The sequence below is a fragment of the Corythoichthys intestinalis genome, chromosome 12 (assembly GCF_030265065.1).
Source record: "Corythoichthys intestinalis isolate RoL2023-P3 chromosome 12, ASM3026506v1, whole genome shotgun sequence".
Lineage (NCBI taxonomy): Eukaryota > Metazoa > Chordata > Actinopteri > Syngnathiformes > Syngnathidae > Corythoichthys > Corythoichthys intestinalis.
The window spans coordinates 22,181,437-22,193,854 of NC_080406.1; the positions used below are offsets into that span (position 1 = coordinate 22,181,437).

At 38.5% G+C, this 12,418-nt stretch overlaps 1 protein-coding gene across 1 annotated transcript in view; it reads right to left on the minus strand.

The window, feature by feature from the left end:
* Positions 1 to 816: 816 nt before the first annotated feature.
* fap (fibroblast activation protein, alpha) overlaps positions 817 to 12,418 on the minus strand; it is a 33,336-nt gene continuing 21,734 nt past the window's right edge. Inside the window, exons 20-26 of the mRNA XM_057851448.1 lie at positions 11,221 to 11,415; positions 11,098 to 11,152; positions 10,926 to 11,025; positions 7,664 to 7,722; positions 1,384 to 1,456; positions 1,187 to 1,260; positions 817 to 1,037 (exon numbers count right to left, since the gene is read on the minus strand). Of these exons, the coding sequence (XP_057707431.1) occupies positions 936 to 1,037; positions 1,187 to 1,260; positions 1,384 to 1,456; positions 7,664 to 7,722; positions 10,926 to 11,025; positions 11,098 to 11,152; positions 11,221 to 11,415 (658 nt within the window). The 3' untranslated portion in view covers positions 817 to 935. The remainder of the gene's footprint in view (positions 1,038 to 1,186; positions 1,261 to 1,383; positions 1,457 to 7,663; positions 7,723 to 10,925; positions 11,026 to 11,097; positions 11,153 to 11,220; positions 11,416 to 12,418) is intronic.

Here is a 12,418-nt window from a genome sequence, read left to right on the forward strand (position 1 = left end):
GTTGAATCTATCACGTAAAAAGTATATCCATATCCATATCTATCCAGTCTAGCCTATCCATAAAAACCACACGTGCAACTCGATAACCAACGTCATTTTCCTTCAGGTAAACTAGGAATAATCAGTTATCGACTACTATTGCTGGATGGAAAGCCCCGCCCAACGTCGTTTGATTAACAGACCGTTTCTCTGCGCATTTGCCATTTACATTCCCGAAGAGGAAAGGCGATCGACAAATGAATGACAATGTAAAAGCCAAACAGAAAAGGCAAAGGCAAAAAAACCAATTGTCATTGTTTTTTCCGTTTGTGATGTTCAATGACAGAAAGTAAAAGTCAATGAAAAATATTGTCATTATTTTTTCCGTTTGTGGTTGTTAATGACCAAAACTAAATGTCAATGACAAAGTATACCGTTATATTTTTATTTATTTATATATTTATTTCTCTTTATATTTATTTATTCGTTCATTTATTTAACTATTCATTTATTCATTTCTATACAGTATTTATATATTTATTTCTCTTTATATCTATTTATTCATTTATTTTTAATTTTGGCACTCCTGTGACTCCATAATTGACAACAGTTGGATTTAAAAAAAAAAAAAAAAAAAAAAGTCGCATACGGCTCTGGGGCCACAAATAGTAGGACAACAATGTTTAAAATGTGGACATTTCAGCCCACAAGAGCCCCATCTGGAATTCGAGGAGCATACAGAACAAGTGGCCTTCTTTTTCATTTTAGCCTTAGATCAGTAATGCTAATAACTCATACACTTGAAGTGTCTTCAGTACCATTTATTTAAAAATAGTCAACAATAAACATCAATGTTTTAAAATTCCCAGAAAAACATCGTTAAACTGTACACAATTCAGATAAACACTTGTAATGTTATAGTAATACTGTTCCAAATAAATGTGGTTTTCTGACATTTATTTAGAATTAACCAAACATTTCTGTAGGAAGTGACTCATGAGGGTGTACGTATGGTGGTAGGCGGAGCCAGTGAGAGAATGGTCCTTGTCTGTGTACCACTGAAAAAAAAAAACCCAAAAAGCATTAAACAGAAGAAAAAAACACACGGACACCGTTCACCACTTTCCATCCATTTCCATTCAGTCAGTAAATCAAACACCATTGAAGTCAATATTACCCCTCCACTTGCCCGCGAGCCAATATTTACCATGGCCTCGAAGTCCACCTGCTCCTCCACCAGAGCTTTGGAGATCTGTGCCGCATGCTGGAAGTGGACGTTGTCTATGGGAAATGCAAGGGGGCTGATGTTATTTGCTCGTTCATTTTCCGTCCCGACAAACAAGAGTCCATTTGCGCGCAGAGCGTTGTGCCGGCGAACGTGAAAACGTGACGAGGTGAACTCACCGTCTGCTGTGCCGTGGACGAGCAGATAATTTATACCTTTGAAGTTCTTTGCTCGGGCTGTTACAGTAGAATTCTGGTTAAGACAAGGATAGTGGGACAGTTACAAACTCAAATTGTCGTATATTTTCTATTAAATTGTATCTTCTTTCATCAAGAAAAGAAGTTTTATTCTATCCTTTGCCATTCTTTAGTAATAATTTGAGTTGTCTGATATAATCGGGTAGCCGATAATATTGGCTGATAATATCCACATCGGTTATTCATTGTTGGTTTTGGGCTAATATGCATATGGCAGTACTGCCATGCCCACTGACTGCCTGTGTTTCTGGTGTTTTGTCACCCTTTGCTGGCGCTTAGGTGTAATTAGTTTTGATAAGTTCCAGCACTTTTTGCTTATGTAATTCTATCTCGACGCAAGCTCATTGCGAATAGAGAGAGCTAAATGGATGAGCTAACGTCTGCAGCAAGTGGACAATTGCAGTTCTTGCCATTTCACCACATTGTTTAAGCCTTAAACAAGGCTCACTGTAATTTATATTTTTCCTTTGTTTTAATATTTATGAGGGTTGTGTATTATATTGGAGATGTGTATATTTTTCTTTGATTGCATTTGTGGTCAAATGTGGTTACACTATTTCATTGCTTGCAAGCTGTACTACCAGTTGCTATTCAAATCTAAATGTGGTTTATAGTTTTCTTTATTTTGTGACTTTATTTCATATTATTAACACAATGTTTTGTTGTTTTCAGTTAAAAAAAAAAAAAAAAAAGAAAAAAAAAGTATCAGTGCTCTTGTCAAGAGAAAGATGATCACAGTAAAGTAAAAATTCAACTTTACTCCAGCGTCAAGTAGGTCCAGCTGCAGCTCGCAGTACTCAACCAGGAGATGTGGTTGGCGGATAACGAACTGATCAGATTGGTCATTAACAGTGTTGTTAATCTTACTGAAAAAAAGTAATTAATTATAGTTACAAATTACTTCTCCCAAAAAGTAATTGCGTTAGTAACTCAATTACCTGAATGTAAGAGTAATTAGTTACTTGGCAAAGTAATTGGTGATAATTACTTTTTTTTTTTTTCCCTCAAAAAAAAAAAAAAAAAAAAAAAAAAAAAACATTGGCCACACTATGTGAAGTTTTTTGTGAAGGTTTTTGGTACAATTGGCCCGAGCCCAATTCTTTACCCTAATTTACCCTTTACCCTGAATCAACTGTAAAAAGTTGTTAAAATTGCTCCCATTATTGCATTTGTTCCCTTCTCTCTACTTTTGACATATGAAAGTTTTAAAACTGTTTCATCATTTAAAGATAGATTCAAGTCAAGATTTTGCCGATTTAGAAGTATTTATATAAAAAGATTTTTTAAAAAAATAAAAAGTTACTTAGGTTCGCTAGGAAGGTTCTCTACAACAGAGCCGTCCTAAAAAGTCTACTGCTTTAAGATGGCGGCTGTCTACTAACGCATTTAGTGCCATGCAGTGTTGTTAATTTTACTTTAAAAAAGTAATTAATTACAGTTACAAATTACTTCTCCCAAAAAGTAATTGCGTTAGTAACTCAGTTACCTGAATGTAAGAGTAATTAGTTACTTGGCAAAGTAACTAGTGATATGTTTTTTTCTTTCTCAAAAAAAAAAAAAAAAAAAACACACACACACAGGTCACACAATGTGAAGCTTAAAGTGTTTGGGGGACAATTGGCCCTAGCCCAATTCTTTACCCTCCACTTAACTAGACACAAGGGTATTGCGATAACTAGCTAGTAACCTTTGCTATGTGTGGAAGTCATTTAAAGTTGTGAATCAATCGTTAAAGTTGTTAAAATTTCTCCCGTTATTGCATTAGTTCCCTTCTGTCTACTTTAAACATGTGTAAGTTTTAAAACTGTTTCATCATTTAAAGATAGATTTAAGTTAAGATTTTGCCGATTTAGGAGCATTTTAGATTTAAAAAAATTACTTAGGTTCGCTAGGAAGGATCTCTACATCAGGGCCTTCCTGAGAGGTCTACTGCTTTAAGATGGCGGCTGTTTACAAACGCATGTAGTCCTTAAAACATGTTGGCAGTGCAGCAGTGTCTATCATTTGCATCTAGTTCTATAATATGATATCTACCGTGTCATGTGGGCGTAGTTTGTCGGCTATGGCTGCAGTCAGGTATTATTGGAGCCACTTAGCATCGCGGTTGCAACGGCGTCTTCCCCACACCTCCCTGCTCTGCTCTCGTCCCCGTGAGTCCGTTTCTCTCAGACTTTTTTTTATTCAACCAACTTAGTAACGCATAGTAACGCACGCCTTTCCCGCCTCAGTAACGGTAACGGCGTTGCCAAGATGAGAAAAGTAATTAATTAGATTACTCATTACTGAAAAAAATAACGCCGTTAGTAACGCCGTTATTAACAACACTGGTCATTAATAGCAGGGGCCGCGGTTGGGGCGGGTTTGACAAACGCTTGATATGATTGGTCATTGAAAGTAAGGGACAGGAGCTAGATATACAGGATTTAGAACTACATACATCGGTACCTCTACATACAAAGTTAATTGGTTCCAGGACCTTGTTTGTAAGTCGAAATGGTCATATGTCAAGCATGATTTTCCCATAAGAATACATTATAATTCAATTAATTTGTTCCAAAGCCCGAAAACCTAAACTAAGCCTGAATAAATCCTGCTGGTACTATTGCAAAAAGCAATTACACAGAACAAAACAAATAAATTATGAATAAAAATCAGGAAAAAAATATAATAATAGTAATAATAATAATAATAATAATAATACCTGTAATAATGTAACGAATCGGGTTCTAATGTGGCAGATGTATTTTTGCGTTGTGTACCTGAACGCACCGCGCATCAGAGTGAGGGAGGACATTTTACTTTCACTTTACATGTTCAGGTGCAACGGACAGTAGGCATGTTGTGTTGTACAAGTTCTGAAATAAATGATTAAAAACCTAAGGAAGCTGGTGAAGTTTACAATAATAATAAATGTCACCTTAACTCATTAAGACTGGCGAACGGAGGAGGACCGCAGAGAGAAATGTGCCAGTTCACGGATGCGAATCCCACGCTGATATTTTCCTATCATTTCCATCATCATTTCATTGGCAAGCCTCACCTTTTACCTTTATTCACTACATGCACTAACATTGTTGGAACCCATGTTGATTTCTCTCACAAAAAAAAATCTGCTGTGCGTCCGTCTTCCAGGAAAACACAGAAACTGCGGCGCTTTCATAAATCGTTGTATTTCGAGCATGTTGTCGGACGTAGAAACTAAGGGCGAGTCAAATTTTACATCGGATGTCGAAAAGATCGTGTGTCGAACCTATCGTATGTCGAGGTACAACTGTATATTAATTTAAAGTCATATAGTTAAATTTTCAATAGGATTATATAAATCATAATATTCCAAGGTCTAGTTTAAGCTTAGGGCTAAAGAAATATATAATTTTCTATTTATAAGGAAGACAAGTTAAGTTTAGGGCTCAAACCCCTCTATTAAGTTTAGAGTGAATTGTGGGTAATCAAACCCTTTCCTCCAGCATTTAATTAATTTTAGAACTAGGAAATTAATCCTTTAAAGTCATATCATCAAATTTTTGATAGGATTGTATGAATCATAGTATTCCGAGGTCTAGTTAAGTTTAGGGGTAAAGAATATTTTATATTTTTTATATTTTCGATAATTTTCTATTTACAGTGGGGCAAATAAGTATTTAGTCAACCACCAATTGTGCAAGTTATCCTACTTGAAAAGATTAGCGAGGCCTTTAATTGTCAACATGGGTAAACCTCAACCATGAGAGACACAATATGGAAAAAAAAACAGAAAATCACACTGTTTGATTTTTAAAGAATTTATTTCCAAATTAGAGTGGAAAATAAGTATTTGGTCACCAACAAACAAGCAAGATTTCTGGTTGTCATAGAGGTCTAACTTCTTCTAACGAGGTTTAACGAGGCTCCACTCGTTATCTGTATTAATGGCACCTGTTTTAACTCATCAACGGTATAAAGACACCTGTCCACAACCTCAGTCAGCCACACTCCAAACTCCACTATGGCCAAGACCGAAGAGCTGTCGAAGTACACCAGAGACAAAATTGTAGACCTGCACCAGGCTGGGCAGACTGAATCTGCAATAGGTAAAACGTTTGGTGTAAAGAAATCAACTGTGGGAGCAATTATTAAAAAAAGACATAAAAGACCACTGATAATCTCCCTCGATCTGGTGCTCCATACAAGATCTTACCCCTTGGCGTCAAAATGATAACAAGAACGCTGAGCAAAAATCCCAGAACCAAACGGGGGGACCTAGTGAATGACCTACAGAGAGCTGGGACCACAGTAACAAAAGCTACTATCAGTAACACAATGCGCCGCTAGGGACTCAAATCCTGCACTGCCAGACGTGTCCCCCTGCTGAAGCCAGTACACGTCCAGGCCCCTCTGCGGTTCGCTAGAGAGCATTTGGATGATCCAGGAGAGGACTGGGAGAATGTGTTATGGTCAGATGAAACCAAAATAGAACTTTTGGGTAGAAATACAAATTCTCGTGTTTGGAGGAGAAAGAATACTGAATTGCATCTGAAAAACACCATACCCACTGTGAAGCGTTGTGGTGGAAACATCATGCTTTGGAGCTGTTTTTCTGCAAAGGGATCAGGACGACTGATCTTTGTCAAAGAAAAAATGAATGGGGCCATGTATCGAGAGATCTTGAGTGAAAATCTCCTTCCATCAGCAAGTGCATTGAAGATGAGACTTGGCTGGGTCTTTCAGCATGACAATGATCCCAAACACACAGCCAGGGCAACAAAGGAGTGGCTTCGCATGAAGCATTTCAAGGTCCTGGAGTGGCCTAGCCAGTCTCTAGATCTCAACCCCATAGAAAATCTGTGGAGGGAGTTGAAAGTCCGTGTTGCCCAACGACAGCCCCAAAACATCACTGCTCTAGAGGAGATCTGCATGGAGGAATGGGCCAAAATAACAGCAACAGTGTGTGAAAAGCTTGTGAAGAGAACAGAAAACGTTTGGCCTCCGTTATTTCCAACAAAGGGCACATAACAAAGTACTGAGATGAACTTTTGGCATTGACCAAATACTTATTTTCCACCATGATTTGCAAATAAATTGTTTAAAAATCAAACAATGTGATTTTCTGTTTTTTTTTTCCACATTCTGTCTCTCATGGTTGAGGTTTACCCATGTTGACAATTACAGGCCTCTCTAATATTTTCAAGTGGGAGAACTTGCACAATCAGTGTTTGACTAAATACTTATTTGCCCCACTGTATAACGGTTAAGGTCATTGACGACGCTTAATCTGAGTGGTCATTGAAAGCATGGGGCGAGGTTGGTTTGTACTGTGAGCCACAGCTGGTCCCTTCTCGAATATTTGCTATCTGTCGATTTGTGTACCCACACACACATTGAGGACAGATTAAGTGCCTTATTGCCATTTTGCACTTCAACTTGATCCCAAAAAACTGATATTTGCATTATTTTGCGTTAAAAAAAAAATATAGTGGTGCAATATTGGCAGTTTTTCCATAACTTCAGTTGAAGTTTTCTCTTATTTTTCACAGAATGCTTATTTGGAAAAACTTGAAAGTTGTTACATTTATCATTAGTGAAGCATCTGGTGGAGTATAACAGTACAATTAGCCATAATATGTTAAGTCCACGACTGCATATATCGGTATTGGTTTGATATCGATATCGAATTTTTGGAGTTGGACAGTATCAGAATATCAGTTAAAAAGTCATTATGTGACAATTCTACTAATAATGAGTAGAACATTTTTTTAAAAAAATCAAAATGCAGCAGTTTATTCCTGAAATCTCTGTGTGTATTCACATACTGGGCTTAGCACACATTTAAAATGGTTCATTGCTGCTATCTGCTGGCGGTTGTATGGCAGAAAAATGGTTCCCCACTTTGATGCTAACTACTGAGCTGTGTCAGTGTCCGCCACTCTTTAATGTGAATTGAACAATTGACATCATCAGTCGTTCTCGGCTCTCGGGTTTACTCGTCTTTAGCACTGAATAAGTTCATACACTTTCATCTTTGGTGAGTATGGGGAATTGAATTTGATTTCTTTTAGACTATGTATGACAACGTTTTCTAGAACTGAAGCGTGATATAGTTAGAGATGGTTGTATTCGTATTTTATAATTTTGTGACATGATAGTGGTGATATACAGAGGTGAAGTTCCAGGAACCAAATGCACAGCCTACTTCTTGAGTAGCAATTTCTTTGGTCATGTTTACCTTATAGGCGTCTGAATTTTCTGCAGGTGTCCCCATGTAACGTTCAGTGTACACAGCATCTGTGGGACAAATGACCATTGTTAATTTGTAACTGTTCCTCACATGTATAACACATGTAACTCAAGGTAGAATTACGGTGGCAGAATTTTCTATGTCAGTATAATATAAAAAAAAAGGAAAGATTGTGCAAAGGTCGTCTCAGATGAATTAATTATTCTGTTTATTACTTAATATTAATTACTTGACTTGTGCTAGGACGATGAAGGAGGTCGCCATGAAAAAAAAAAATCATATGTGGCTAATTTTCCAATCATTCTAAATGTCCTCTTCCTTGTATACAACTGTATGTATTTCATCATGAGATAGCCTATTGTTATTGTTTAACAGCAGCCGCTATGCCCCTTATGTGTTGCATTCTGCATTCTCTTTCGAAAAGCTTCTTACAAGCTTTATTCCGAATAATCGTCAAATAGCATATAATGCAGTACGCAAACAGGTGTTTGCACACATACACTCTAGAATGGAAACTCAGTGCTCAGCCAAGCAAGGTGACAGACATAAGCTGGCATCCTTCACCAGTCAGCAGATGTCCAGCAGCAGCTCAGCTCAACTGGCAGAAAGCACCTTTATGTTTCTTCTAAGAAGAAAACACTCAACAGATGTGGAAACTAAGATGATGTGCTGTAGGAACGGTGTGGAATTGGTGGCAAAAATATTTTTTAAATATTGTCAGGATTAGGGATGTCCCGATCCAGGCTTTTGCACTTCTGATTCGATACCGATATTGTTTTGCACTTCCGATCCGATACTGATACTGGCTGATACCGATACCAGCCTATCTGAGCATTATTAAAGTTTAAAGTTATTTAGCCTCCTTACTTAGTTGTCAGACTTATGTTGAAAAGGGTTTTAGTACTCTTGATAACAACTAGCCAGCTGAATTAGGTGATTTTGAATCACACAGTGGTTGGTAAGAAAGAAACTGACCTGTTTATTCAGTGATAAACACAAAACATTACAAATGACAACCAGAAATGGCATATTCAGTCTGTAAAACATGCAAATAATATTGTAAACTGTCTTAAAAAAGCAAAACACAAACAACTTCAGTGGAAAATAAACTATTAACTCAGCATCAATTCTCTGCTCTTGAACAACTGTCCACAGGCTTTAAAAAAATCAGTGCAAATAATACTATTTTAAACCAAAAATGGTTTCTACTCCCCACTTTGTTGCTCCATCTATTCTACACACTCCCTTCAGTTGTTTGCCCTGGATGCAGTCCCAGCATGATGGGGAGATTTTTTTTTTTTTTGACAAAGACAAGCATTTCAAGATGCTCAGGTGACAGCTGACATTTTTACCGATTAACTTTAAATTTACATTGCAGTCATAATGTAGGAGATGCCACGGAGGTAAATTGGGAGACGGTAATGCTAGTGTGCTGAAGGTGTGCTGTAAAATGAGGACCGGATTTTAGGGAAACCAAAGCCAAAACTGGAATTGATTATGTAAATCGGTGCGCTGGAGATCCCGGAATGGACTTCAAAAACTGGATCGGGAGTCTGGATTGGAATTTTTCCGTGTCGGCCGATCCCATACCGATGCGCAATTATCGGCGGTCGATCTGATCCAAATATTGGATCGGGACAACCCTAGTCAGGATGAGTCTAAATAGTTAGCTCCTGGAAATACAAAGCTTGCCTCTCGGTAATGGTGTATCACTTCAAATACTACTTTGGAAAATTAACTGTACTACTTTCCTGTTTAGATATGACTTTGGTGATATTTTGTGTTGTATTTGGGTATTTCAGAAAGAGCACATAAAGAAGGAAAGGAAGGGATCACTGTCTTAAAACTATATAATTTTAAACACTCTTTAAGGAATTATTTTTACTTGACATTGATGTTGTGCAACCGGTGTGCATAGAACTGCTTTGCACGACACGGTCTGTCCCACTCATCTAAGTCAGGACTTGAACCTGCATCGCACGGCGCGTCCGGTACAGCAGGAGAGCGCGCTAACTGCTAGGCCAAAAGCCCAGGTTAGTAGCTCTAGCTGCCAGTCATAAGCAGAGTTTGACTTTTGTGGCGGGGGGTGGTGGTGGGGGGGGGGGGGGGGGGGGGCGGTTAAAACATCTTGATGACTCTGTAACGCGGTGTCAGTAAAATTAACCTACAAGATATATGCTCAGTTAGTAGCTTAGCCCATGCTCGCGAATGCAGGCATCCAAGCTATGTGTCTGTGGGTGTGCGTGCGTGTGTGAGCACCAGCGTTTTTCTTTGGAGAAGTAGATTTTGGCGTTCCGTGGAGATACCCAATTTTATGCCAAGTTTTTCCAGTCACTCTCACCCCCGCGAAACGAATCCTCACCGTGGTGAGTTTGAAAATGGCTGCAGGCAAAACAGGAGACGGCATCCTTTTTGACAGAATATTCCAGCCAGGGATATTTAGAATCATACATTTTTGTTTCCCATAATTTTTCAGAGGAATTCTAAATCAGGCTGCTTAGGACAGCTATACTTTTGGCCAAGGATGTCGTCCATTGAGTATGGTACGCCTGGTTGTGGCTCTGTTGTACAATTAGCGTCTTTAGTGCCACAAACTGAAACTCCGCTCACCACATTGGTGGTGCTCTCCGGTGTTTCATGGTCCACATCTTCAATCCTTGGTTCCCGCTCAGTAGTTGTTGCTTTTGAAAGCTTAGGTTTGAAAAAAATTACATATAGCCATCTTGTTTCTTCTGTCCCAAGGGGGTTTTGGCTAGCCAAAGCATGTGACCGTCTCTAAGGTGCTAGTCACATGATGTGTTAAAAAATTAATTTGGATCCATTACAAAAATATTTGTTTTTGTTTATTTCATTTATTGTTGTTGGTGGTTTTATTGCTTTACAACTTTTATAAACAACATTTTACCATCAAAGTCTTAATTTTGAATTCATATATTGAGAGAAAATTATATGCAATGATATTTTTGGCCACCAGTGGGGAGGGGGGCTAGGCATTCGGACATAGGTTTCCCATGCAAAACACACAACGGACTATTGCAGGTGTGCATTGTACTTCCTTCATTCTTTAAATAATGTGTTCCTCTTATGCCAGCACTGTGTTTGTGTTTAAACTGTGCATGAGGTTACATTGGCTCATAAGAATATTTTTTCATGTGATTATTTTCTTAGGACTAAAGCCTGTGTATAATAAACATTTGATTCTCTTATGATGTTGGTTATTAAAATGCTGACTGCATGTATGTTGACCCACCGTAATATTTCCACTCAGCGACTGGCGCAACTGCGATTCCACACTTGAAAAGTCCAGTTCCTGCACCTAGCGCCATCGAGGTTACATAACCGCCATAGGACTGAAAATCAATGGGGGAAATTGTTTCTTTAAAAAATACAAAACATAGTCATTAAAATAAAGCTGAACTCACCCAGCCCCATATGGCTATCCTGTCTTTGTCAATAAAACCCATATCAATGAATTTCCTAAAAACACACAGTATTAAAGAGCAGTGAATTTGGGCTGAGTTCTAAAATCAGGACGGACTTTTTACCTGACTGCCGTGATCTGATCCTCCACCTCGAATGTTCCGAGACGCTTGTAGATGGCGTGCATGATGTCATCGCCTTGGTAACCGCTTCCTCTCCCATCAAATCTGGCCACGATGATGCCGTAGGCGCTGGCCAGGAAGGTTCCCCAGTTCAACTTGAAACGATAATCCACCCTCTGACTACAGGGGCCGCCGTATCTGCAAGTAAAGACGTTTCATCAAAAAAAAAAAAATATATATATATATATATATACATACTAGGGGTGTAACGGTACACAAAAATCTCGGTTCGGTACGTAACTCGGTTTTAAGGTCACGGTTCGGTTAATTTTCGGTACAGTAAGAAAACAAAATGCAAAATATAAATGTGCTAGTTGTTTATTACACACTTTTGTGCTTTCAACAATAGGAACATTAGCCTATACAAAGCTAGAATTCTGCTCAAAAAGTAGCGGGTATTTCAAGATAATCCAAAAACAATTTGCCTTTCAGACCCTGCGTATTGGTCAGCTTTCTTTCTGAAAGGAAGAAGAAAAAAGAAGTCCTGTGCTAAAAATTACAGGTGTTTTTAGCTCATTTCAATTTATTTTATTCAAATGGGCTATTATTTATTTTATTATGTGTTTATATTTTACAAATGTGATGTAGTATTCATTTATATTGTATATTTTATGTTGTATAACTTTAGTTCCTATGTGAATATTAGTTCCTACTTGTTTTGTTGTGGTAGGAGGGTTTTGTATTGAAGACGGGGCCGTGTTGGTTATTATTATAGCAGAGAAGACAGCAGTAAATCAACAAAGACAAGTCAACTGTGCCCTGATCTACCACTCAAGAGATCTGGACTCAAAAAGTAGGTTACGATTGCATATTGGTTTGAAAATCGACCAGATCCACCGTATTTTTACACGAGTGACTTCCGGCCCAATCCTAGCTACCGGTAGTAGTATTGACGCAGGAGGGCAGCGTCTCGCGTCAAATAATAAACTCTGCCGTTCTTTTCGCGTGCGTCGAGCCGCTTCTGGGACGCATCTAACACGCGGCCGCACTGCGACTGGTGTGCATTGGCTGATTGACTTTAACGCCCGCGTTTCACTGCGTTCTCACGGCGGCCACGTTGTCGCGCCGTTGACGTTTCTGGGTTATACTGTCCTACCGTGTTGGTCCTCATTATAGTAGAGAAGACTGAGGAAATATAATC